The following is a 27,766-nucleotide window of genomic DNA, read 5'->3' as shown; positions in this document are numbered from 1 at the left end:
TAAACAAAAGAGCATTCAGAATCCCAAGCGATCTGCCGGGGGGAAGTGGCTAATCTACGACATTCACCGTCTTTTAGGTGGGTGCACTGCCTTTCGGGCCTACATAGAGAGGCCAACAATGCTGCGAATTGGGTGACTTCTTATGCGGCAAAACACTCCAGAGATGTCATTTCAGAGGGACACGACCCTGTACAGTCTTCTTTGCATTTTCTGCTTTTTTTTTTTTTGACTTAATGGGCTATATTCACACCCGTTATGTGTGAGTAGCCATTGTACCAAAAAAAAAAAAGAGAATAAAAACTTCTTTTAAAATCATCAAACTATTAGGGAAAGAAGGAACAGCCTCTGTTCAGTCTACCTGGGAAAGCCAGCTCCAAGATCCCCGTATTGTTTCTGAAATGCTGGATTCATGCATAAAAATAATGTCTTTTGAGGCTTGTTACCAAAAAGAAAGGACCTCAATTGCATTACAGTCTTGGTTGAAAGATGCCTAAAGTGGGGATGTTGACTACTTTTAAATCCAGAGAGTTCAAAATCCTCATGCAGCTTCCGACAAAGCCTTCTCTATTTCAGCTTGAAGCCCCCCGACATAACCAAGTCCCGCCTGCAGTTCATTTGCAACCTTATTATTCTCCTGTTGCATGTTGACCACCTCCCCTTGAAACTTTGCAACCTGATAAGGAGTAAACTGGAACTCCTTATATCAACTCCTGATATCTCCTATTCTATGTCACAAAGAGATGAGAATGTTCACTGCAGCTTCCCCCTCAGCAGTGGATTATGTTCTAACCATCCTTGAAGTACAGTTTTGAGTGCTCTCAGCCGCCTGCCAATTGGTGCAGACTCAACTCTTAAACCTGGTCAGCCACAGCACTGTTAATTCCCTCTTGCATCTTGCCCTCTTTCAGCTTCTCTATTTCAGCGTGTAGGTTCATGACTTCTATATGAGGATTTCCTCTATCTCCAACCTCGGTTAGTGTGTCCACTTCAGTAATGGATTGCACACCAATACTCGTGGATTTCAGAATTTGGCAGGTTTCAATTCTCTGTGATCGATGTTGGAAGGTGTACCACGCTTTTGAGCCTGAGGTGACCACCACATAAGTCTCAGCTTTTTCAGCAGAATTAGAATCTGAATGCCCATTGTAACTCATCTTTAGAGAGCCCAAGCGTTGTCAGAGTGATCGAATCTCTTCATCCTTCATAGCATTGGCATTTTTCAATTCCCTTATGATTGTCATCACCTCACAAACATAATCATGGTTCTTCTTCTATACTTCCGAATGCCTTCTCCTTGTTTTTCTTCATAGTTTCGCAGGACTGAATTATACTCAGCTAATAACATTTTTTCTCTATCTTCTAGTCCATTTAAAGATAATTGCTGCAAGTCTTGAGTACCTTCCTGCTCTCCAAGTAGTGTTTGTACTCGAGTGTTAGCATCCACTTGTGATGATTCTTTCTCATCTTCCAGTTTTAAGTCATGGATCGATCTTCCCCCAACCCACTGGGGCTGAGCTGATGGTCAGGTTTCAACGTCATAGGCTCCCTCGGATGAAGCCGTGCATTCCTCCGATGCATGCATTGAAGGGTTCGTTAGTGACCCAAGGTCCCTCTTTTTATATTTTGTGTAATAGCGACACCATAATTTTATTCTAGATCCACAGTAAATTTGGTCCACCTATTAATTTCTCTTCAAGGTGGGCGCGCCCTTTGGGGACTTCTTTTTTATATATATATTCCCCTCTCGCCTGCCTAACCCGGTAACCCCATCCAGTGGGAACTCTCCGATGCATGGCTTTATCGCACGTCCGCAGCTGCAGGATATGGACCTGTTGTTTACTATTTTCCCTTTGGATTTTCGCAATCTTGCTTGGATGTACAAACCTGGCCTTTTCTGTAACTTTCTGTTCCTTGGTGTAACTGACCCTTGCAGCTTTTTACTGGTGCCCTTAAGGCATGGGTCGTTGGGTACCAACCACATTCCTCCATAAATAAAGTCTATTTTCGCTTGCCAAAAAACAAACAAAAACTTATAAAATTATTGCATGATTTTTTTTCTCTGGAATTAGTGTTTGCTCTAGTGCTATTTACCGAGCAACTTCTCTCTAAGTCCTTTTTTTCACTCAAATTCATGTAAAAATTTGGATGCCACAGCCACCTGGAATGCTGCTGCTGAACTGGACGCTTATTTATGATAGAGCACAGGTACTACCTCTCAAAATTGGAAAATGGAAAGATTTGATCTAGATGGAAGCATCTGCAAAGCCCTAACTTATTTGGTTTAAGAGAAGAGGTCAAGTTTTGGTTTAAGAGAAGAGGTAAAGTTTCTTGAGCAGGAAACCTTGCATTTCTCATCACACCTGCATGGTAAGTACCACCAGCCATGCATTGTTTACCAGAGAGAACAGAGATCGATGGTCGCAGTTCTAATACAAAGATTAAGTTGCTCCTATTTCACCTGAAGATATGTCACCTCTATCAGAGAGAAATTACTTGTGCTAGTTCAGATTCTTGTGAACCCCATGAAGAGGTTCCAGTTATTATGAACCATTGGTCAAGTTTTCGCTCTCTTTGTCAGGGCTCCAGCATCATTTTACCGCATCAGTAATCAAAGAACAAATGCACATAATAAAATGGATAAGCTAGTAGGTTACAAATAACAACTTTTGATGGCTGCTGATTATATAGGAGATACTTCACAGAATACACCTACAGATTGTGGATCCTAAAGCAGTGAATTATCGAATAGTTCCTGTTCTAGCATATGTTTTCACAGTAATTTGTCAGCCAGGCACATGCAGACTGCAGAACTCGAAGCTCGCCCTTGAGGAGATCTTTTGCCATTTGTCTTCTAACAGAAAATTGGTTAGAAGACTCGAGCACCTATGGCGCAGAGAGGGGAAAAAAAGAAAAAAGAAAAAAAAAAAGGCTGTGACCAAACCATAAAAAATGCTGTCCAATATAATTGAATGGTTGCAGAGAGAAAAATTAAAAAAATAATATATATTTTAAAAATAAAAAATAAAATAAAAAAATTTTTTTTTTCCAAAAAAAAAAACCTTAAGTGCCGCTAAGCACTTCGTTCTAGTGTATAATGTACCCTAACAAGGTTTGCAAGTGCTGACTGGGGTATGCTCTTTGTCCCCCAATTGGAAAGCTAACCTATTTTCTGGGTCAAACCAGGCCACCCATGAATTCCATACAAGAAGACAGTCCACCATGATTAATCTTTAAGAAAGAAAATTAAAAAAAGTAATCTAAGGGATGCTGAGTATGTTATCAACAGGGGAGAAAAAGAAACCAAGGTTTTCAACTTTGAACATGGTTTTTTATTCATTCAGATAGAAATCATTTGACAGATGGACATGAATCTACTAATCTTGGAGACTTAAAGAAGATAGTTGAATATAAACCAGTTTTAATTCATATATCGGTCCTTTTTTCTCTGTCAACTATATAGAGATATCTGTATACTAAAAGAAAAGCATCTTTAAAAGGGAATTGAGATCCATGGCCTCATCCACTACATGTGAGACCCATGGCCTCACATCCAGTCAAGCTAGGCATTTTGGTTATATACAGCAGGGATTTTAATCAAAATATATGGAAGGTAATCTCTCATAAGAGACAAAAGTATTCTATGAGAAACATCTGTTTCAGGGTCCGCTGCCATGGATGAATGGCGAAGAAGGAACAAAAGCTAACACTGTGATAAGATTTATGCATGTCAGTGTATAGAAATTTTAATTTTTTTTCTTGATTTGGAATACGTGTTATTTGAAATACATCATCCAAAAAATTCCATCATTTAAAGGCCATTCACACATGCACAAACTATGTTGATACTTCTAGCAATGAATAGTGGTAACCCCATGCTTAGAAGCCACATGTCGATTTTCTTAGTGCAATTGCTGAAAAAATGCATGAAGAAATTCAATATCAAGAGTAAAATATTATTTTTCACCTGAGAATGAAAGGGTCTTCGTGCAGAAAATGGAGTTAGCATCTTCAAATTTTAAAGTTGATCTTGCTATGTTAGGACCCCTGCGGACGTGTGTTTAGTCCTGCATCGATTATTCGCTGGATAGATCTTAGATACTTATACAGAATCAAGAAATCCAAATAATACCTTCCAGTTAGCCATGTGGGTGAGATCCTAGGTTGTTACAAATGGTATTAAAGCAGACCCGACTCATAACTTATGTGGACTAGGGAACACTGAAGCACGGATCCATTGGGGCTGACCACGGGCCGGTCGTGGTGTTTATGATTAGATTTGAATGAATTTGAACCCTTAGCCTGACAAGGACGTCAGGGCTTAACGAGAGAAGTATGTCAGGACCCGTGCGGGCGTGTATTTAGTCCCACATTGGTTATTCGCTGGATAGATCTTTAGTACTTATACAGGATCAAGGAACCCAAATAATATCTTCTGGCTAGCCATTTTGGGTGAGGTCCTAGGTTGTTACATTCTGGAGTCAAATTTACAATTGGATGGAGTATAGTTAGTACATTTCTATGCAGAATCATTGTAGACCATCCATGATAAGATGATCGTGGTCATCAGATGCATGGACACCATCCAACTTTGCATTCCAAACCCACTGAGCTAATTGTAATAACAAGATAAATGGTTAGCTGTTCAATACTTAGTTAACTTTAACATGGTTATGATGTGGACTCATAATTTTCATCCTCAGCCTACGCTAGGGGCAGACTCCAAAGTTCTTGTTAAAAATTTGGCTGTGAACTTCTTGGCCATAGTCCTAGATAGAGTGAAAAGTGTATGTATGCAATGACTTCGTAAGCGCAGCAACTTCTACACACAAATCTTAATGTCCATCAATGGCCAATAAGTCATTAAACTCAATTATAAGATATTTAATGAGAAGTGCAATAGTCCTAGATAGGCACACATGAGAGCCAGTCATAAAATTTCAATCTCATAATATAAACTTCAATGGAGTTTACCTTAAGAGCAGCATCGTGATCCTCAATCATGGGGATAAATTGCGAAAGCAGCATGCGATGAGCCTGAATCTCTCTATCCCTGTCGGTTAAAGTGCGTCGTGCCAATCTGCCATCATTTTCAGCAGCCTCAACAGTCAAAGCTTTCAGTTCTGCATGTGAAAATCCCATCAACCAGACAAGAATAATATTAAATGCAGTTACATGATTCCTTGTGAAACACTTTGTGGTGATAAAGAGAGGTTTTCAACCTTCAAGTGAAGTAGCAGATAAAACCCGACAATATGCACGGAGAGCCTGGGGGATGCCTTGTCCCTTTCCACTTGTAGATTTAACTTCCCTAATTACAAATACCATTATTTGTATTAAAAATTGAATGTGGTTAACTAATTTTAAGCATATTAATAGAAAATTATCAACTATATGTTCATCTTGATTCGTGTGTGTGTGTGTAAAGTACAACCTCCAAAATGACCAAGTATTGACAGTAATAAGGTGCTTGCAGTGAAGTAAGAATACAAAATTTTATGAATTTCCCTAAGAATCAGCAGTACAAGGACAGTAAGATAACATGAGCATGCTTACCCAAGGAAAATGGAGCTGTTACTGTATCTGCATGAAATATTCTAATTTTAGGGAGACCTGGATCTATGTACATTCTGATGAAATCAAGTGAAGACCTGTCAAAGAAGACTATAATGTTTGCATTCCTGCCCACCATTTATGAAGCTATTATGGAAATAACCACAGCTTAAACTCCCAAAATCTTCTTCTAGCATGCAATTAACATAAACATCTTTAACTTCACCAGCTGCCACTTTCAGTAAGGATTCCCTCCTGGAGTAATACACATTTCAAAGAGTAAAACCATTGACGCATTTTAAGTGAATGTTAGTCTAGTTTCTCTGTAACTATCGACTGATTAATCATGGTAGCAAGCATTTTGGTATGACTTGCTCAACTTACTGCTGTCAACTACCAGCCATCTAAGTAGGCCGATGTTTGGATATGAACTTCCAATAGGCAATTTTCTGGTAAACTAGCATGACATACAGAGTCTTGGTTTAAGTAGCGGATAGCTGGTTCTTCTCCAAAACATGAGCAACTGCATTCATCTAAAAGTTGGTTCATAGTGAACTCAAATGAGATCATTCATATCTGAATCACTCTATTACATTCCTCGAGTTTCTGTAAAATCAATTTCGACCATACAGTATGATTCTGATAGGCAGCTATCCCTCACTGAGCTATATAATATTTCGATATGTTAACTGCTTTGATGGCTTTATTGTAATAAGATGATGAGCAAGCGTTAGCAAATCCCTTTGGTATCATCTTTAGACAGAATGCTTTAACCATTATTCTTATGATACAACAAAATTCATCATTTATGGAAATTTGACTTTGGGATGGAAATAAATGTCATAGTAGGATTTGTACTTGACCCATCTGGTGTGAATTACTAATTTATGCTCATCATTTATCTCCGAGTTCTATATGACAACATCGTCAGGTTTTTATAGGTCTTCATTCCCCATAAAACTATTGGCATGAGACAAATGTTTTCACCTGACCATGGCACTCAGTGGCGTTCATTGCACATGCATAAACAATATCGATCCTCTTACAGCTTGCAGGTTTCACCGTGTACCTACTTTTAACCCTGCCTATTTAGCTCTTGTCATCCAACCACCTCAATATCCTTTGAATGTACTGACACCAATTAACCTGCAAAAACTGTGTCCAGCTATTTAATAAATTTTAGATGAAAGGCCTTATCGACAGCGTAAAACAAACTCCTTGATTGTAATCTCTCAGCCTGCAGCAATCATGGAACACTCTTAATCGCATTTCAGCACCATCTATTTCGCTTGAAGTCTCCATCATTCCATTTTAAGCATATCTAAATATGATACCGTGTAAAGGTGAGTTTTCCTTTGCATACAAACAGTAATAATTGTATTTTTTATTTTTTATCTTAAAGTGGTGTAACAAATAAAAATTTGCAAAGCATAAACTAATACCAACTTGATAACAAAGGAACTCTTTGAACTATTGAAACCACTAGCATCCACGATCCTTGGTAAGCAATGGTTTTGCAGAAGTTCCAATTTAATTTGATACAAAGGGTCATGGAATGGTGCATCCATCCAAATCTGTACCTGAAATCGACTGACATAACTTCTATTAAATGCAGTGAAATCTGAGAGCATAGGTACGCAAATCGAAAGGTTCAAATAATCTAAATGGAAAAATTCACAATTTTGATGATCATGGTTACATAAAGCTGATAATGATAGTCCAGAAATGCAAAATCATAAGAAATATAGACACTGAAATCATAAGAAATATAGACACTGAAGGAGTTAGATCTTAGATATCAAGGAGGATGCAGTTGATATAAAATTTCAACCAATCTCAAGGTAACTCATAAGTTAGAATAGATATGGACCAGCATGGAGTTTTTTTCATATGTGGAATTAAAAGCCAAGCAGTTTTCCTTGAAGGTACACTTGTTTTCACCATCAGTAGCTATGACTTCTAGTGAAACTTCTTAATATACAAATGTTTAATAGATCTCCAATTATATGGTACGAGAAGTGCAACAACTCAAAAGTCTAATGGAGACAACTTCATGTAGACATGTCGAATTTACCTAGAAAGGCACACTAAAAATATATCCATCATGTCATTTAATAGATCATCGGCTTTATTCACAAATGTTTTGTTATTGTTTTGCAGACTTTGCATCCTTTTCTTTTCAGTGAATCCATCCAGCTCTAGTTATGCTAGCAAATGTCGAACCTTTTGACCAAAAACCATATCCCTTCTTGACTGATGTCATCTTCAACTTTTGATATCCACAGTTCATTTCTTTCATTTCTTGCTTTTGCTTTGCTACTCCCAGGTCTCCTTTGTAACACTGTCATGTTCTTCTGGCTTTTTTAAATAATTGTCCCAACAATATCCTCTCTGCTAATGTTACGCACATGAAGCAACTAGACAAGCTGCAAACAAATTTTCAACCAAACCTGTATACTTCTAATTTCTTTTTTGGATATGACCGCGACAATTTTTTGTGAGATATCATACAATGAAAAGCATCAAAAATTAAATTAAATCCACAAGTCCACTGTGCTTTCTTGTATAGTAATCAACCAAAATAATTGGGTCATCCAGAAAAAGTCAAGACAGGAAAATTAAAGAATTATTTGGGGAATCTTTTACTGATATAGCACCAACTTTGGCATGGAATCTCCTTCTCAGATATCTCTATTCCCTATTTAATATAAGTGCATTGCACTTAATGGTTTCTTCCTGTCATAAATAGGAGTTTATTACCTTCAGGAAAACCAACCTTCAAACCCTCAAGCAAGGGAGGTGGCAGGACAACTTTGAAGACCAAGAAGAAAGCACTACTGTAGAATGAGACTCCAATGGGTACACTTGTGTGCCATGGAAAGGGATTGCTTTTGTGTGATATGTTGAAAAGAAATGGAATCACATCTTTCTAGATGTTTCATATTCAGTCAGGACAATTTTATTAAAGTTCAGGGAAAAAAGCATTTAACAAAAAATTAGTAAATCAATAAAGATGTAAAAAAGTAGCAATACCTTATGAAATTCATGCTAAAACAACATGCAAGAGATAAAATCAACAACAAAAGATGTCAATACCACAAATAATAAATAGCATCAATTATTTAATACTTGGAAAACATTTTATCACTACCATTCAGAAACATTTCAAAGAACAATGCTTCCAGAAAGGACATCATGATTGGTTTGAAAACTTTTCAATAATCTAAAGAATAATGTGAGTATGAGAAGAACTTATGTGACCTCAGATGTGAACCCAAATAACTGAAGAATATCCATCACAGAGACTAGAGCTAATGCCGCTCTTCTTGATTACTAAAATATTGTTCAGCCTGTACCTATATTTAGAATGCACTTATACCCTTATCTCAAAAAACCATTCCAAGTCAAAACAAAAGCCAAGCATATTCTTCACCTTCAATGCAAAGTTTAGGACAATTGACCAAGCAATTAAACAACCCCAAAAATACACTTCCCAAAAAATGAAGAGAAGTTATCCATGATCATATCCGCGATCATTTCTGACTGCTTAATGGCATGAATTTGACTTGATGATAGCTGATATATTTTCAATTTATATAACTGATCGAAGCTGTTTTTCTTCAACAAGAACCATAGGTTCTCCCACAAATTTTCTGCAAATATCTATGTGCTTCATTTGAACCCAGAGCATCTTACTTAATGCCTTAATAAAGCTTCTTGTACGTTTGTTAGGTAAGTTTCCAATGGTACTCACTTCTAGGTTTATCTCATCTCATATTTTGATACTTATGGCTCTATATCAGCAAAAGGGTCTAAAGAAAATGTTGATGGAAAGCTATAAAATGAACTTCAAAAGTTGAATTACTTCTAAAAAGGCATTACATACATGTAATTGCAGAATGAACAGCACGATATATATCGTCATTAGTGCAATCAAAAGCTTAATAAAACCTAATGCAGATTAAATCAGGCATGACATATAAGAAGGAACATGCTATAGGTTCGAAGTAAATCTGAAACTCATCTAATCAGATTGCTTAGCATAACAGATGTTTCAACAAGTAAAGCTGGAATACAACCTGATCATAAGTGTTATATGGAAGAGTAAAACCGAAGTCCAGCAAAAGTGTAGCATTAGAGAACTTCCCATATCTAATCATTACCTGAAAATGCAATCAGGATTTTGTCCAATCTCAATTATAATGAGTACACAGATATATATTCATTCAAAGCTGCAAAGACTCACCAGTACCAATAAGAACAAAAACACAGCCAATTCTAGTACTACCTTAAACCCATGTGATTATTCCTACACATTTTTCTAAAGCATATATAGGCAACATAACAGAACTTGAATAAGACATATTTGGGAATATGGTGATACACAACATGAACATGATGACCGATTGCAGGATACCAATATTGATGCTTATAGAAGTGGCAACAAGGACGAATTCATAAAAGCATGATCAGCTGCAGCATGCCCTATCGTGGAACTGGATACCCTCAAATACAACGAAATTTCCACGGCAGCAACTTGAGATCTCAAAAATAGTTATAAACATAAGATTAGATGACATGACAAACTGAAATCCTATAATCATGTTCTATTCTATGAAATCTAGTTACTTTTCAACATTGATTAAAAGCATAAAAATAACTAACAAGTAGTATCAAATAATAATCCACAAGTATCATTTAATTAAAACAAAAAGCACACTATAGTTAATCAAATGCCAATGCAAGGAAATTAGTTTAAATGTGAAACAAAGCAAAGTAAAATAAAGTTGTGCAGAATTGCTAAAAATCTTCCCTTTGTTTTCTCAGTATCAATAAGAGTTTATGATTTATTAACACATGAAAATGCAAATAATTGTTTACACCTCCACTAGAATATTGGATGCAAGGCCAAAATAATTTCTGACTTTAGGTTGTTCTATTCACAAAAATTAGGAGATATTGACCATTCCATTGTTTAGAAAAAATGATTTGTAACCTCATTTTACTATTCATCTGATCCAATCCTCTTACAATAAAAAAAATAACAAACTTGTAACTCCACTGTAAACCTTCTTATCGATTTGAGACTTTTGGTCAGATCCTCTTACAATAAAAAAAATAACCTGTAACTCCACTGTAAACCTTCTTATCAATTTGAGACTTTTGGTCAGGGCCAAAAAGAAAAAGAACCCCAGCTGGCTTCTTCAGATCTTCCCCCCTCTTGATCTAACTCTACTCCCCACCTTACACTCTTCCCCTCTCTACCCTCATCCTGGGCAAGTCTCAACTTCCCACTGGCGTCAAACACTAGTCTACACCCCCTTGTCCCCTTCTTCCTCTTTTTAATTTGCCCCCACCCTGCAGCCACTGCCACTACCTAAATGGGATTGCGAGATGGGGTGAATTTGAAGGATGCCAACAAAGGAAGGGGTGAGTTGTGAAAGGAACGGATAATTGAGTTGCAAGGTGTTCTCTTTTTTTTTTTTTGCTCTTTTTTGAGGGCTGGGTTTTCTTCTTTTTCTTCCTTTTTTGGTGGTGGTGGTGGAGAAATGAGATTTCTAAGTCCCACTGATTGCAGCCATATGAACAAAGACATTCATACATGCATACAATATAAATCTGTGTTTGTTTGGGGATACAACAGTCAGAGTAAATTCTTGTAATTGTTGAACGGTAGAAGTGCCACCATGTTTTGTATTTTCTATGTAAATACATGTTAGGGCATTCTGGTCATTTCCATGGTGAAGTAATCTTTTTTGCTTGGGTACTCTGCCCCATGAGCAACTGGAACTTTGTATGTGCCTGCCCATGTGCACACATCAAAATTGAAGAAAAAAAACTTCAAACAACCAATAAATGTTTTGTTTATTTTTCAAGGGCTAACAGTTATAACATATTGCATGAAAACTTTCACTTCAAAGGACGACATCTTGCATGAATGTTAGAGACAACACAGGATACATATAAAGCAAATGAGGTATTGTACATAAATGGTAAATCTGATGTACTGAAGACCAAGCAACACCTTGTTTGTTGATGATGCCTTAAAATACACTAGGATCAGACCAAGAAATATCGAATCGGGCCGTACCGCCCGGTTCAGGCAAAAACAAACCGCCCGATTCTGACCAGGTCGGTTCGAGCATATAAAACGGTTCCGGCCTCACCAGTACAAGAGCGAACCAAATGAAACTAGACCGGTTCCATTCGGTTCGGCTAGGACTCGGTGCGAACCGGTCAGTTTGCATCAAGTCCGGGCGCGCGCCGCATTGTGGCCGCGCTGTGGCATTTTTTGCGACCGATTCGGACTGACTCGGTCCGGTCCGAACCGGTACCGAATCGGACCAGACGCCAACCGGTACGGCACCCGGTACCGGTTCGGCAATTTTTGGATTAGACAAGAGTATTTTCAATAATGAAATTCAAAAGAGAAAGCAATTCAAACAATAGGCACTGGACTAAAGGCTAAATGGCAGGAGCTAAAAATAATGACTAGATGTAATTTTTCACATTCGCTCAAGCCATAATATTATATAGCCTTCTATGATATTTCTCAACAGCAGAGCACATATAAACAAAGAAATTTCAAATAGATTCATTTAGATATGCTATGACCTGTTCACCAATATCATAATCTCGGTCAGCAATAACCTGCATAGAACAGCATCGCAAATTTGCCATTCAGAAATGAAACATCCAATTTCATATTTTTAAATATACTGACAGTTATAAAAAATAATTAAGCATCAAATAGAGCGATCAATCATCCAAAAAATCCATAATTAAATTGAGGTTGGCCCATAGAGGTGAACCGTGAAACAGTGCAACAGGTTTTAGAGTAAACACGATGCCAGATCATGAATTAGCTCTTTCTAGACTGAGGCACCCAAAACAAGAAACAGAATAATCTAGTCAATCTACTTTCAGGGGATGATCGTTTAGTGAATCCATTACTTGATTAAGGATGCAGTAAGGATCCTCGGAAATGACATATGTCATTTTTCTATATTAATTTTTCAAACTGTTTGAACTCAAGTTTTAGAGGACTTGTGTGACTTTTCTAAGTGACATGACATTCTTTGACATATGCTTAAGATACCATTGAATCACTAAATGGCCCACCCATTAATTTGAACCTCGTAAAAGTTTCCAGAGAAAGTAATTGTACTGACATCAATGTTCCACTTCATGTGTTGCCACTTTAATTGGTTCCTTAAGTCCTTGCTTTGCATACTCTAATTTATTAATATTTGATATTGCCAGTAAAAGCATGGAGTAAATTAACATTAACTATTACATGGAGTAATGGAGAATTTCTTCATAAAAAGTTTCCTTTAAGGAATGTCCACTAATGTTTATGCAATGTTAAGCAAATATTAGATTGTTAATTCCTTCCTCACACAAACTAGAAGTATACAACAGACAACATCGTAACTAGATGTACAAAAGAATACTAGAATAGCGGTGAGAGCAACGTAAACCCTAATAAAGCCTAGATAATTCCAGATTCTTCCAACACAACAATTCATTTCAAGTGGTTGAATCATAGAAAATTTGGGGATGATGCTCAACAGAGATAAGTCCTTTCATTCATAAAACTTCCCTTATTGTGATCATCTTAGCATCTTTCGCATACTCATTGAGGAAAATTAGAATACATGATCAATTAATGGCTCTTATGTTCTTGAGCACCTCCTCCCATTCACAAACTCCACTAAATAAATGCAGTATGCTCTTTTTAAGTTTCAACATGTATTTCATTGATAAAAGAAGTATAATATGTATATATATATATATATAATGTATGTACATACATATGTATTAAGAGAAAGGTCATAAATGTGCTTATAGTCTATAAAGTTCAAAGTGCACAATAACTAAGTGCTCCAAGAAGTAAAAAAGAAAAATGACTTACATGAGTTCTTGAGTGGATGTAGAATGGACAAGAAAAATCAAGCCTAGATCTACCTAATTTGGAACTAAGAAACAAAAAGAAAAAAAAAATATCTAATAGGTAAGATAATTTTTGCAATGAAGATAATTTGAAGTATCTCCTTTTTATGTTCAAAGCATGTTTTTTTTCTGACGCCATGACAAAGCATACTTATCATAAGATATTCTCCAAAAGCACATCTATACAAGTATAACAGAAGGAAAGCATGCATAGTACAGCAAAAGGGAACCTCATGTAGAAATATGTTCTGCCAAATACAAAGTAAGAGAGATGTACCTCAGAAATTTTGTTATCTTCATCACTTAGTAAAATTGCATCAGAAGTGCCATCATGATTGAGAAAATCTGCAAATGGAATCTAAAAGCAACTAATCAGATTGAGAATGTGAAAGAAAGCATACAATAGGTGTAACTTTTTAGTAATAAGTTTTACCACAAAAAGCATACCAAATATATGCCCTTCGAGGTCGCCCATGCTCGAGATGTAACTGTGAGGTACCATCAAACTTACTAGTTCACAATTCGAACTTATTGGCATAAGATAAATAAAAAAATCACACAAATACCAATTAAAAAAGATAAAATTGTTAAGTAGTATTTTAAATTCAAAAGAATATTCACAAAGAGCTTGAAAATAACCATACAGAGATAGAAAAGATAGATTTTAAAGACTAAATAGACTCATATAGAATGCTTGCTAGTTATAGGTGATAATAGAAAGCCTTGCAAGGTCCAGCTGAAACATACCCAAAGCATATGCATGCATGAAGTCCTCCAATCGAACATCACCAAAGGTCTGGGGAAAATGTTCCAGAGCCTGGCAAAAAAAAAGTCAAACATAAAGAATATGACTAACCAAACAAAGAAAGGATATGAACTAGGATGAAAAAGATCATAAATAACACATGCTTGTCAACTATCTTGTTAATTACTAACAAAAGAGGCATAGTGGAAAAATGAAATGGCAGTAAACCAAGATAGCCTACTACAGACAGATGAATCAATCTTCCAAGTATATGAAGGTATTAAAACTAGAAAACTATATTCAGATTATCTTAAGAGTTTACTAGATTGTATGAAACCTGTAAAAGTTAAAACAATCAGACAACTTTCACAAGTTATGAAGTTATAGGTGAGCCTGCATGATATGTACAGTTAACAACTAAATACCCTTAGAAAATGAGTAATATTAGCTTTCCTTTTAAAATACAGTGTGAAACAAAACAATGAGGGTTTGGGAAGATAAAGAAACACAAAGTTCTTAAATAATACAATTTTACCCAAAAAAATAGACAGATAGCATCTAGAAGCAACTTTACAAAGAAATGCTTCAAGCAACAAACTGATAGTTAACTACCATATTCTTACAGAACAGAAGAGGCACATAATTTGTGTCAGAAATGTGTTCTGCAGAAGATTTGGACCACAAATTAAAAGGATATATAACTAGAATATGATATCCTGTAAAGTTATCATGAGAAGGGAAAAGAGTTTGTAGGCAACAGTAGACTTGAGCTCTGAATATTCTTTTAACACCATTTATTTATGAAGGAAGAATCTTATTCCAGCATCTATACTTTATAATTGAATAAATAAATGATCACAAATTAGCTAACAATCTAAATTAACAGGTTCTTAAGATGATACAAACTGGTCTAAGCGCCGAAAATTCCTTCACAATGTAAGCCTTTTTGTCGAAAGTTTCTTGATATACTGGGCTGGAACGAATCATCTCCAGTTCATCTTTACTCCAGAATATCTGAAATGATTTGAATACAATTTACCGTAAGTACTCACAAAAATGTCATTTAATTTTAAAAACTTAAACAGAAGCAGTGGCAAAAAAGATGTTATAGAAAAACAAGTACATTGCAAATCAATAAGTGGCAACTTTCAAAACATTTATATGTCACCCTATAACACAAGTGCGAAATATAAAGAAGAAAACCATTATAGTAATGATGATGTACATGTATTGTATCTTTTTAGTACTAGGAATCTAGTGGTCTAAATGGGAAAGCTTTCTCCTTTTAGGGAACACCATATCTAGAGAGAAGGCTGGCTTCCGCATGAAGGCCTAATAGATTTGCAAAACATACATCTAATACTTCTTTCAGATCTCATTGTAATACCACATATGCCTAGAATACAGAAGTAGCCTAAGTAAATATCAAAGTTATAGAATAAAATCTTCAATTACATCATTCCTTGTTAAGTAACACAAATACATGCACACACATACATAACCTATATAATCATAATCATAATCATCAATCATTTTTCCAACTATACGGCGTCAGCTTTATGGATCATCATTCGCCGGGTATTCCTATTTAAGGCCAACTTTGATATTATTCCATATTTCTTCATATCCTTCCTCACAACCTCCATCCATGTTAAATTAGATCTTCCTCATCCTTCCTGTAACTTTCAACATAAACTAAAGCACCTCTCCTTATAAGAGTCTCTTCATATCATCATTGTACATATCCATACCATTTTAATTGATTTTCCATCACTTTGTCCTTAGTTTGGGCAACTCTTATAGCTCCTCTTATATATTCATTTATTAATATATTCTTCCTAGTTTTGCCACACATCCATCTTAACATTCTCATTTATGCCAAACTCAATTTGTTTTCATATATTGTCCCTATTGCGTAGAACTCTAAGCCATACAACATTGCAGGCCTTACTGTTGTTATATAAAACTTTCGCTTAAGTCTCCAAGTTATACATCTATCATATGATTTTCTAGATCCACCTCACCACTTCATCCAATCAACCCTAATTCTATTACATATATCTTCATCTATCTCCTGCTTATTATGTATAATATATCCTAAATAATGAAATCGATCACATTGTGATATCTCTTGTTCATTAATCTTAAATGATATTATGTCTTCATTTCTATTCTCATTAAACTTGCATTCTATATGCATATATATATATATATATATATGATAAGAATAAGAAGGGCATCATAGAGTATGAGGCTCCCACCATTGCAAAATCTGGAGAGGGTCAGATGCACACAACCTTACCCCTACATTCGAAGAGGTTGTTTCTGTATTTCAAATCCGCGACACCCAAGTCATAGTGAAGCAACTTTATTATTGTGCCAAGGCTCGCCCTTTATATATTTGATAACAATATATATATATATATATATATAGAGAGAGAGAGAGAGAGAGAGAGATTTATGATTTTATGTTTCATTCCTTTGATCAACTTAAATATGCCATGGTGTGACTCGTAGTAAATATGAAGTCTCAACCTATATCACTTACAAACTACAGCTCCACAAAATCCATATCTAACTTTTGACTACAAAGCAAACCAAACTAAGATGAACGTAAGCAATGGAAAACTGATGTCAGGTAATGGAAAACTGATGTCAGGTAGAGACGTAGCTAAAGATAACTTCTTCAAATCTTACAGAAAAAGATAAATCTTAATGTATTGTGGTTTATGGCCTTGCAAAAAAAACCCACAACACAATAGTCCACAAATGTGAGCAAGATTATGAGATTAAACTTGTTCCTGAAGTTCATCTTTACCAGGACATAATCCTTCCAAAACAAAACTTTCTCTGCTAGCAATCAATATGGTTAATTTCAACTTGTATTGACATAACTTCATCCTCTTCATTTTGCATGAAGCAAAAAAATCAGGCATTCTCCTCATTAATAGCTTATAGTGTCGCCTTTTCTTAGGTGGAATTCTATTGCTATTGAAAAAGGCATCTTGCAGAACTATGTAGAAAGGGAAAATAAAATCAAATGGAGCAGAAAATGTAGTCAACATTCTAAACTCTAAAGCAACAAGCATTGTGGAAGCAAACAAATTTGCAATTCCCTTCTGAGTATCTTAGCACTTCGTATTGTCTTTCAACTCAAAATATATATATGTACCGTGTTATGCATCTCATCCTTACGAGGAAGATTGCTAATATATGTTGCCCATCCAGAATTCTGCACAGAAAGAAAAGGACAATAAAATTTGCGGTTGTTCGTGATTCACAGGTATAGCAAATTTAATTCCATGACTGCATGGAGCACAAATTCCCTAACAATAGATCAAACTTTGTGAGATTTGATAAGCTCAGGATATATTTCAGGGATTGATACCTGACCCAGTTTCTGCTCCGCTAGAAGAACTACAGCAAGTCGTGATATATTTCCAACATCATGAACAAGAAACGGCTCAATTTCTGAAGGGAATCTATCTGAAGTCATTTGCTGCATAATTTACAAGCAAGGATGTCCTTCCTGATGTTTCCAAACAATGAAAGATACACGCCGAAATATTTGTAAAAGTCAATCAGGAACTTACAACATTGTAAGGAACCTTCAAAATACAGTCCCCAGCTCTTATGTATTTTGATGCAAACAGTGATCTGCAATTGGAAAACAGCCATTTTGTGATGCTGGCATTCAGTGATAAAACTTGGACACAGAATGGATTTCAAAATAGAAAGAAAATAGTACTCTAAGTAAGATGCTTGTAAGGAAGCTAAAGAAACAGACAAGCTGAGTAAATATTTTCTTTAGAAAAAAAACCTGCCATAGACAGAATTTCCAATTGATAGCATGGAGGATATCTCAACACCCGCCTTTTTCTGCAACCATGACAAGAACTCATTGCTTTCTTCTTTTAACTGGCAGTCCTAAAAAGGGTTGGAGAAAAAGAAAATCAGAAAACACTTTCCACATAATGCGAACTGAGATCTTTAGATTTTGAATAGTTTATACTCTTTTTAAAACATTGTGATTCAAACATATCTTCAGGACACAGGCATGAGAATCAAATATTGAGTCACAAGTTTTAATCAGTAATTTGTTCAAACCACACAAATTCAAAAAAAGGAAAAAATACTGCAGAAAAAGAGATTAAATATAGATGATAGATGAGCATTTGCAGCACACCTAAAAGGGGAAAAAATGGTGGTTGAGACGTAAGGAGCTAGAAAGGGCACAATTAAGAAGTGGAAAGAATATAACCTCAAAAATTTTAAAAGTTATTTTTTTAAAATTTTAAAAGAGGAATTCAGGTTTGCAAGATAGTTTTTAAAAGGTATTTTCAGTAATACATAATTTTGTATGCAAGATACTTGCCACCTTTTTGGGAGTTACAACCACATAAGGAGACAAATTCTTCACAAAAAATGAAAATAAATCTTTCAGTCAAGAAATCTATTCAGCAAATTCATGGTTTGTATACATAACTGGCATCTGTTCCCTGAATTTATTATGAATTTGTAAGTTTAGTGTGTATGGATATTGATATCAGATATCGACGGCACTGTCAAGGATATTTTCATTCATTTAAAAATGATTAAGTGACAAGATCCTTAAACCCAAAGACTACGCAGAAAAACAATAAATTGAGCCACAACAACATAGTTTGCTACTCTTATACTTTTTGTTTCTGAGCAACGTTAACCATATTGATATCTTGGATGTGGACCCTCATGTTTGGGGGTTTACATTATCTAATCGAAATAACGGCATGCCAAACATCGCAGGATATATGACTGACAGAACTGTAACTGAAGGATCGCAAGAAAACACCCAGTGATTTTGTCAACCTCGTCTTGAATTTTAGGTCGAATAATGTAAATTGCCCCAAGATCAAGAAACCGTCCATTCTGTCTTCTTGTAGTTAGAAAACTCGTGTTGCAGGATAGCTGTGAGATCAAATTCCCGGTTTTCTACCCAATTAATGATCGAGAGAAGGAAAAAAGAGACCGACTAAATACCGAGAAAATTCGGTTATTGCAATCTCTTAATAAAAAGATTCAGCTCCCAAAAGAAATAAAGACATAAAGAAATAAAGAAATAAAGAAATCTAGGTGTCGCAAAAGCAAGAACGAGAAGAAGAAGAAAAAAGAAGGGCTGATGAAACGAACCTTCGACGCGGCGGCGGAGGCGGCGGAGGCGGAATGGGAAAGCTTGCAGCGAGGGTAAGAAGGCGGAGAGAGTGGGAAAGGGAGGGGAAGGTGGGAGCGGAGATGAGCGATTCGAGACCCGAACCGCATTCGCTTTCCGGTGCTACTGCGGCTGTGAGAACGGAGTCGCCGCGAACAAAGAGAGATGACGAGCGGTGGTATTAGGCTGAGGAGCAAGCAATTTGCAGGGGTCCGGGTCGGGTGAGTCAGCTCGCGTACTCGGCACGTGGCGGGCGGGTCTAGTACTCTCGCAACGAGGGTTAACGGTGTTTCAATAACAGCGTAAATGGCCGTTAATTTTCCTCCGCCGATTAACGGTTATAACGCTATTGAGCAACTTGGTATGGTTTTGAATTTTTGATATTCAGAACGTATAAATAATTGCTTGTGACTAGTTTGAATGTTACACATCAATAATGCATGTTACCTTTTTTTTTTCTTGATAAAATATTTTCTACTAATTTGTTCTTTTTTTTAGTGTGCAATTATTTTTACCTGGTCCACTTAGATAAAATTGCCTGAATGATGAGCCGCATATATGGCCACCTAATTCGATGTACTGTTGGCCTCTCTGTAAATATGAGAGGCTTAATGAGAAATACATTCGCTTAGAAGATGACGAATATTATGGAGTAGTCATATTTTTCTATTGGTACTCTCGATGCTTAGGACTAGAATCTTAAGCCTTCTCTACGGATAAATTCTCAAAGAGACGTGCCAAAAGCAACTATCAGGAGTTATTGGCCTCTACCAAACATTTTAAACGCGCACGCATATATATATATATATATATATATATATATATATATATATATATATATATTGATATAAATGTCAAGTACATAAACAAATTCATAGTGAAAGTAAAGCACAGGGCCAAGAGGAAGCAACCAGTGGCATCCACTTAGATCTCTCCCTTTTCTATTAATTTTCACCTCCAATGAGCTCCTTTTACTGCTCTCTTCTCAAATGATGAACATGTTAATCGATCTCTCTCTCTCTCTCTCTCTTTCCCTCGCCCTCTCTAACCTTAGAAATTATTTGGTTCACAACAAAATCATAGAGTTGCAAGGAGCAAACCCAAGTTTAAAAAAGAATCAAGGAAGAATAGACTCAACCCTAGGCAATGCAAATTAATAATTATGACGTGAATAGATGTATTAAGTTATATAATTAACAATTCTATGTCTTCGTATGCAAGGTCGTTCCGAAAATCGAAGGCAGGACATTTCTTTTCTCTCCCAACATAAAAGATTTGAGAAAATTTTATAGAGCTTTTTATGTTTAAGTTAATTGCGTTACATACCATTTCGGATCCAATTAAAGAGATTAGACGGGTGCGAGCCCGGAACCGATCGGATGGATCCCTTTCTGCTTCAGGTCCGGTTCCAAGATGCCTCCCGGTTTTCAGGGTCAACTGGTCAACCCAACCGAAATCTGCCGCGCAGCTAAACCTTTTGCCACGTCATCGATCCTCACCGACCAGTTAGCAGCCACTTCAGCCGTCCGTCCAAATAACATCAACGGCAGATATCATCCCCAAAACCCCGTCACGGATCCGACCTTTCCCCGCGCCCCCGGCCCCAATTTCACCATAAATACCCACAAATTGTCCGTAGCTCAAGTGAGATCATCGAGTTCCCCTTCCCTCAAAATTAGGGTTCAAATCCTCGAAATCTATCTGTTTTTCTTTTGTATATTGCTTACGATTGCTTGAATTCAAACAGGAAAATTTACGCGAGATACGATGTCGGGCCGTGGGAAGGGAGGGAAGGGGTTGGGGAAGGGCGGCGCGAAGCGGCACCGGAAGGTCCTCCGGGATAACATCCAGGGGATCACGAAGCCGGCGATCCGGCGTTTGGCGAGGAGAGGTGGGGTGAAGCGGATCAGTGGCTTGATCTACGAGGAGACAAGGGGGGTTCTCAAGGTCTTCTTGGAGAATGTGATCCGGGACGCCGTCACCTACACCGAGCACGCCCGTCGGAAGACCGTCACCGCCATGGACGTTGTCTACGCCCTCAAGAGGCAGGGCCGGACTCTCTATGGATTCGGTGGTTAGGACTTCTACTCTATGAAAAGTCTTGCTGTCAAGAAAATGACCAAAAATAGAGAAATTGATGAAAAGAAAAGTTGGGAACTTTGGTAGGGTGTCTGTTGTAGGTGTCATCTGTCGATGTTGTCCTCTTTTTTATTCTGTGTTGTTCTTGTCATGTTTACTGGAAGGAACTCCTTTTGTAAATGTTAATGTACTTTTTAATCCATGAATGCAGTGCCCCATTGTTCTCTCAATTATCTACATCCTTATTGTTTTCTCGTATTTTCTGATGATCATTTTAATGTGATGTTTGAGTTATATTCTAATTAAGGTAGAGGATGGCGAGGCATAGGACTTTTTTACCTGGAGTAAAGTTCTGATCTTTTTCAGATATTGTAAGTTATCGAGGGAAAGTAGTATAATATGATCTGCTGAAATGCTGTCTCCAAGATAATTTTTCTTGTAATTTTTCAGGCATAGTGTTTTGCTGTCCTATGTAGGCGTTGCTGGTTGAGATTGTGGTTCTAAACCCTTTATGCTGGTAGCTTTCTTACATTCTTTCACTCAGTGCTTCTTGTTGACCCACAACCTAAGCGTTATGGTTTTGCTTGCTTTCTAGTTCTGGCACCTTTTTCTTTTTCTCATCAGTCATTATGTAGCTTGTTGCATGGATATGCTACCTTTTGTTGGAAAGCAGGTGATTTGGATTTCTGTTCATTGGAAAATTTAATATGTTCGTCACAGTGCATGCTTTCTAACTAATTGAGGTGCTTCTAGGGGAATTGAAATACAAAAAATCTTATGCTGTGTACTCTTTATCTGGAAGCTGTTTGGCTGGCAAGTCATTCAAGGTATTCATGGATTGCTTTGCTGTGAACACAGTAGGACAGGACACAGCAAAGCCATTGCACAAGGTTATTTCTTCTTTGATTTCTTGCGCTTAACTTTAGCAGATAAATCATGGAAAGCAAAATTTCAAGGCTACTGAAGCCAGCTATTTTGTGTCTGGTTGGTGGAGCTGCGTGAGTTTCAGGTAAAATCTATTCTATCTATGGTGATGGTCTTATTCATCCCTGACTTTCTTCTTCTTATATAAATATTTCTCGAATAGTGATGACTTCATATCATCCCTGACACATTTTAGGAAGTGAATTGTAAGATACAGACTGATTGGTTTTGCCAAACTTTCTTTGAAAAAATAAAACTAATGTTTGTATCTGTTATATAAATTAATCTAGTGAAATTTATATGGTCAAGAGCTGGAATATTCTCGGTTCCTTGAATTCAGAATTATATTCTCACTTAGTCTTGTTTGAAATCTTATTGGTATCCTATGGTCCAGGTGATCTGTCCACTGCTGCAGATCTTCACTGCACACACTGACCTCCTTGATATGTGGAAGGGTTGTTTTTGGTCAAGGACTAGGTCCTCCTTTTCTTCTTGCCACATGCAAAGAGATAGAGAATGCAAATGGTAACTAGCCTCTTATAGATGTTCTGATCTTCATCTTTTCTGGAAGTGAACAATTTTAGGGTAGTTAGGGTTAAGTTGGGATAGTTTTGTGATGTAACAGAAGACAGAGTTGATGTAGAAGTCGAGATCTACCTTCTCAAAAATTTTAGCTTTTTGTAAAATATTTTTATTAATCATATTTATTTTAGTATATCTAGCCTATTCAAACTCGGAGAGGAATTCAATCCAAATTGGGAGATCTTATTAGTATTATAAATAGAGGCTATGTACCTCAATTTAAGAGGTGGAATTGTCAATGAAAGAAAAGGAAACTTAAAACCCTACTTTCGATATTCCTTCCTCTTCTTTTAGTTTTTTTTTTTGAGAGAGAGATTCGAGTTGAGAAGGTTGAAGAAAATATTTCTTTTCTCCAATCAGATCATTGTCTATATGCAAATCTATTCATGTGTATGTGCATGCGTGCAGGTGTCTCTTCCTGTGTTTTCTTTGGTTGCTTATCTACCTGCACTGTGAAAGATTATAAATGTTATAGTAATTTATTTGGAAGATTTGAAATTCTGAGTCCCACTCTTAATTTGGAGCAGTTGTCTAGGTGCAAGCCCGCGATGCTTCATGATGCTATGTGCATCTCTTGCGATCTCCACAATCTTAAAGACCTTACCATCATGATATTCAAGAGATAAAAGGTGGTAGAGAATAATTGTCCACTTGGTCGACAAATCATCGAGACATTTCAAGCATGCATTCAGAACTTGTGTTAAAATACGAAGATGTAAAGCCATCTGAAAATATTTCTTTCTTTGTAACCATTCTTCTTTGACCAATGCGAGATGGTATGCGATAAATTGAACCTACCCTGCATCATCCTAATTGTATATTTGCCTTACAATATCATGTATAGTGTCAAGTCTAATATCTGCATTCGACCAGTGAATAACACCTCATGCTCACGTTTTCGAAAGATATGGTGATTAATTGGATGTACATTTTATTGATAAACAGAATTCTGATTAACTCTGTTTTCAGCAACGAAGTTAAATTCCTGCAGCCGCAGTTCCCCTTCTACTGTAACATTTTAGTTAAGCTGCCTCCCATTCTAGCGAACAAAATATCCACACCATTACCCAATTCATAAAGCAAATTCCTTGCATCATGAAACAGGTGACCGAGAGTCTGCCAAGTTGGTTGGCACAAGGTAGACAAAATATGCCTCCTCTCTCACTACCTTGCAGAAAATGATTCAAAATAATAAATCTGATGATGTTTCCAGCTCAAACAAGGAATCCCACCAATTTTTTTTCTGCCTTCCGAAGGATCTCACCCAACATAACGTGCCGCGGACGTCTGGTACTTGTAGTAAATAATTTTTAGCAGAAATTAACAAGAAGTCCATCCTTAACAACAAAAAGCCAAGTCAGTTCTTAGATTACGACAGTTTTAAAGCCCCTTTGATAGATGCTCTGGAGCCGGAGGCAATTTTTTTTGTGGCCTAAGATGGAGGTGTCATCCAGATGTGTTGCGTTAGTAGCTACTCTGTAGCGCCTGTTTCTCTTCATCATCTTTACCACCCTGGGCTTTGTTCAAGCCAGTACCCCCTATAAAAAATGGGAGGTAGCATACCAGTTTAGAAGCTGGAAGAACGCCTAGCCCCATGATCATCGTCGGGCAGGGGGACCCCACCGTCATCGATATCAAGAATATATTAGCTATGTGCTATGGTATATTAATTGTAGACTGTGGTATATTAAGTGTCTGCCATTATATATTAAAGTATGTATTGTGGTATGTTAATTGTGTACTGTGGTATATTAACTATGTATTATGGTATATTAATTGTGTACATGTATCTACTAGCTGTATAGCATAGCGTAAGGGAGTCTTGTGCTATATTAAATGTGTACTAGTATATTAACTACGTACTATGGTATATTAAGTATTTACAGTCATATGTTAAGTGTGTACTATGGTATATTAACTATATAATATGGTACATTAAGTGAGTACATGTATCTAATAACTGTGTACTATGTTATATTAGCCATGTACTGTGATAGATTAAGTGTGTACACGTATCTAGTAAGTGTGTATTGGAAGATATTAATTATATATTGGAGGATATTAACTATGTACTATGTTATATTAAATATACTACGGTGTATTAAGTGTGCACACCAATCTAGTAGCTGTGTACTAGAGGATATTAATTGTGTACGGTGGTACTAGTGGCCAAGTAGCAGCGGCCGAAGAGCGGAGAGGCTGATCTTGATCATGCGGGCATAGGATTGGTGGTCATGCCCGTGAAGGAGGGGATGGAAGGAGGCGGGAGAGGGATGACGGAGGTTGGGATTCACGTGGGTGATCCAGTGGAGTGGGATTGCACGGCAGTGGTGAAGGACGGGAACCGATGACCCCTAATAATAATTTTGAACTGAGGATGGGAATTGATATAGGGGTATCATTAAGATTTTAATTGTGTACTATATCATATTAACCGTGTACAATTGTATTAATCGTGTGTTGTACTATATTAACTATATATTTGTGTTGTATTAAGTGTGTACTTTCATATATTAAGTTTGTACCCTTTAATATTAAGAATATACCATGCTATATTAAGTGTATACTATTCTATATTAGGTGAGTACATAAACATTATCTTAAGTATGATGTGCAATATTAAGTGTGTACCCGTATCATGGTGGTAAAGAATGTGATGAAGTGTGATGCTTGAGAGAAGGGGTCAGATTGTTAATATCTCTGATCAAGTATTATGAAGAAAAAGCTTCAAACTAAGCCTATTAATATCATCGCAATCTAAAAATGGAACAAATTAAGCTTATTTCTTTTCTGTGGGATGGGGTAATTGTTAGATAAAGCCAAATAACGTTCTTATCTTGTTAATAGATAAAGAAAATATTTCGAATGGATTTTTTTTTTATTTGTGAAGTTTACTTTGTTTAATCTAGTTACAATTTCATCGAGTTGGGCATGAGTAATTGATGTCATGGAGAGTGAGGTATTTATGCAAATAAAGTGCGATCAAGTATTTGCAATTACATTTATAATCTTTAATTTCAATCAGTGTTTAGTCGGCTCTTGATTGTGTTGCTTCGTTGGTGATAGCACTACACTTGGTCAGCTCTTTGGCTCATTGTTTGCAGCAAGCATGTTGGCTAGTGTTGCGGGGACGACCTTTGGCCGGAGCCTCACACAACAACATACCCACATTAAGCTAGCAGAGAAAAAGAACTGCGTTGCTCCCGAGGTATTGTCCGCTTTGGGCGCTCCGGCCCGCGCGTTCAGCGCAGACGGGGGGAGGCCACTGCCCTCACGGTTTTGCCCTTCAAAAGGCGCCTCGAGAGGAAAGGTTTTCCAACCCCCATTTAAGGCACAAAACCTTCCCGTTACTAGCCGATGTGGGACTAAATTCAAGGCCCCTCCCCCTCCCGCAACATAGCCCCCCCCCAGCGGGAAGGTTATTGAGCCTCCACAGTCCTGAGGAGTAGTCAACGGTCGGAGGAGGCGCCCCTTTCTGGCGCGCCATCTATTGCAAGGACGGCCTTTGGTCGGAGCCTCACACAATAGCATAGCCCACATTAAGCTAGCAGAGAAAGAGAACTGCGTTCCTCCCGAGGTATTGTCCGCTTTGGGCGCTCCGGCCCGCGCGTCCAGCGCAGACGGGGGGAGACCACTGCCCTCACGATTTTGCCCTTCAAAAGGTGCCTCGAGAGGAAAGGTTTTCCAACCCCCATTTAAGGCACAGAACCTTCCCGCTACTAGCCGATGTGAGACTAAATTCAAGGCCCCTCCCCCTCCCGCAACCGCTAGGATCATGTATGTGTATGTTTATGTGTTTGTTTAAAAAGAAAAACAGAGTTCATTATAACAATATATACCTGCTAACTTTTTTATTCCGTGTTTTACTGTTTATCAACATTTTTTTTTTTTTTGCTTTTCTGCATTGAGTCAAGAAAATGAATTACTTGGATGAGACACTTGACAGGAAAAAATGAACCGTTTGGATCCATGTATTACTTTTCATCAACATTTGATGTGGCCTCTTAGTTTGGCTCCTATTCTCTACTCGCTACACAATCATCTAAAAGAATCAACCATGATGCCCATGATGGTTATGTGGAATCGTCTACCACCAGGTACCAAGTAATATTTTTGTTTTGCTTTTCTACACTGAGTGAAAAAAATGAATTACTTGGATGGAATGCTCCATGGAGAAAAATGAATCACCTAGATGAGGTCTTAGGGACCGCAAGTTACAAATAAAATATTCTATGGATCAGAAATATATCTTTCGAGCCATAGAAATTTTTCATTACGCCGCTGTCAATGGGGGGACCGCGACATAAATAACCATAATTTTTAATGTTAAGCTCCAACGGGAGAACCTAATTTGATTTTATGCTTTTAAAACATAATCTATGAAAAGAACGTAATAATCTGATTTTATGCTTTTTGCATAAACATATTTTGGCCAAAAAGTGGATCTTCTAAGCTATACAGTGAAGCTAAAACAGGTCCCATGCAAACTACTTTGGAGGGTCAAAAAGTGCCGTCCTCTCAAAAGCAGCAGCAGCTAAGCATCCCCTTTAGCTTCCTCGTACTGTCTGGTCCATTATTGTTCTTAGAATTTATTTGAATTTGAGAAAATAGTTTTAACATTTTTAATTGATCATAAAAAAATAATTTATTTCAAAATAACTTATATTTAGTTGAATATTTATTTTTAAAAAAAAAATTATGTAAAATATCTATTATATTTTTAATAAAAAAATTTATTCATGAAT

At 36.9% G+C, this 27,766-nt stretch overlaps 2 protein-coding genes across 7 annotated transcripts; one reads left to right on the top strand and one right to left on the bottom strand.

The window, feature by feature from the left end:
• Window positions 1–2,605: 2,605 nt before the first annotated feature.
• Window positions 2,606–19,668, bottom strand: LOC103710048 (ribulose-1,5 bisphosphate carboxylase/oxygenase large subunit N-methyltransferase, chloroplastic). Of its 6 annotated transcripts, XR_003386357.2 has the most exons (16): window positions 19,418–19,668; window positions 18,069–18,175; window positions 17,842–17,905; window positions 17,637–17,747; window positions 17,421–17,480; window positions 15,155–15,262; window positions 14,251–14,320; window positions 13,951–14,034; window positions 13,781–13,848; window positions 12,166–12,201; window positions 9,630–9,713; window positions 6,997–7,130; window positions 5,220–5,308; window positions 4,972–5,120; window positions 3,965–4,064; window positions 2,759–2,883 (listed from the first exon to the last, which is right to left on the bottom strand). XR_003386357.2 is itself a non-coding variant. In XM_026806010.2 (15 exons), the coding sequence occupies exons 1-15, from the start codon at window positions 19,544–19,546 to the stop codon at window positions 2,758–2,760; spliced, it is 1,410 nt and encodes a 469-aa protein (XP_026661811.2). In that variant the 5' UTR covers window positions 19,547–19,666; the 3' UTR covers window positions 2,606–2,757. The 6 variants fall into 6 exon arrangements, 5 of the variants coding, with proteins under 5 accessions (XP_026661811.2, XP_008793858.2, XP_008793867.2 ...); XM_026806010.2 differs by lacking the exon at window positions 3,965–4,064 and having other exon boundaries at window positions 2,606–2,883; window positions 18,069–18,166; window positions 19,418–19,666; XM_008795636.4 differs by lacking the exon at window positions 3,965–4,064 and having other exon boundaries at window positions 2,606–2,883; window positions 19,418–19,665.
• Window positions 19,669–21,069: 1,401 nt separating this feature from the next.
• Window positions 21,070–21,748, top strand: LOC103710075 (histone H4-like). Its single transcript, XM_008795672.4, has one exon. The coding sequence runs from the start codon at window positions 21,204–21,206 to the stop codon at window positions 21,513–21,515; it is 312 nt and encodes a 103-aa protein (XP_008793894.1). The 5' UTR covers window positions 21,070–21,203; the 3' UTR covers window positions 21,516–21,748.
• Window positions 21,749–27,766: the final 6,018 nt, after the last annotated feature.

Source organism: Phoenix dactylifera, chromosome 3 (assembly GCF_009389715.1).
Source record: "Phoenix dactylifera cultivar Barhee BC4 chromosome 3, palm_55x_up_171113_PBpolish2nd_filt_p, whole genome shotgun sequence".
Lineage (NCBI taxonomy): Eukaryota > Viridiplantae > Streptophyta > Magnoliopsida > Arecales > Arecaceae > Phoenix > Phoenix dactylifera.
This window is presented reverse-complemented; position numbering and strand designations above follow the sequence as displayed.

Bases quoted from the DNA above. Each gene is read 5' to 3' on its own strand.
- LOC103710048 (XM_008795636.4), bottom strand. From the start codon at position 19,546: ATGCGGTTCGGGTCTCGAATCGCTCATCTCCGCTCCCACCTTCCCCTC. The intron at 17,481-17,636 runs GTATCAATCCCT...CTTTCTGTGCAG, and splicing joins CGGAGCAGAAACTGGGTCAG to AATTCTGGATGGGCAACATA. The intron at 5,309-6,996 runs GTTGGTATTAGT...ATTTGTAATTAG, and splicing joins AAGAGTTCCTTTGTTATCAA to GGAAGTTAAATCTACAAGTG.
- LOC103710075 (XM_008795672.4), top strand. From the start codon at position 21,204: ATGTCGGGCCGTGGGAAGGGAGGGAAGGGGTTGGGGAAGGGCGGCGCG.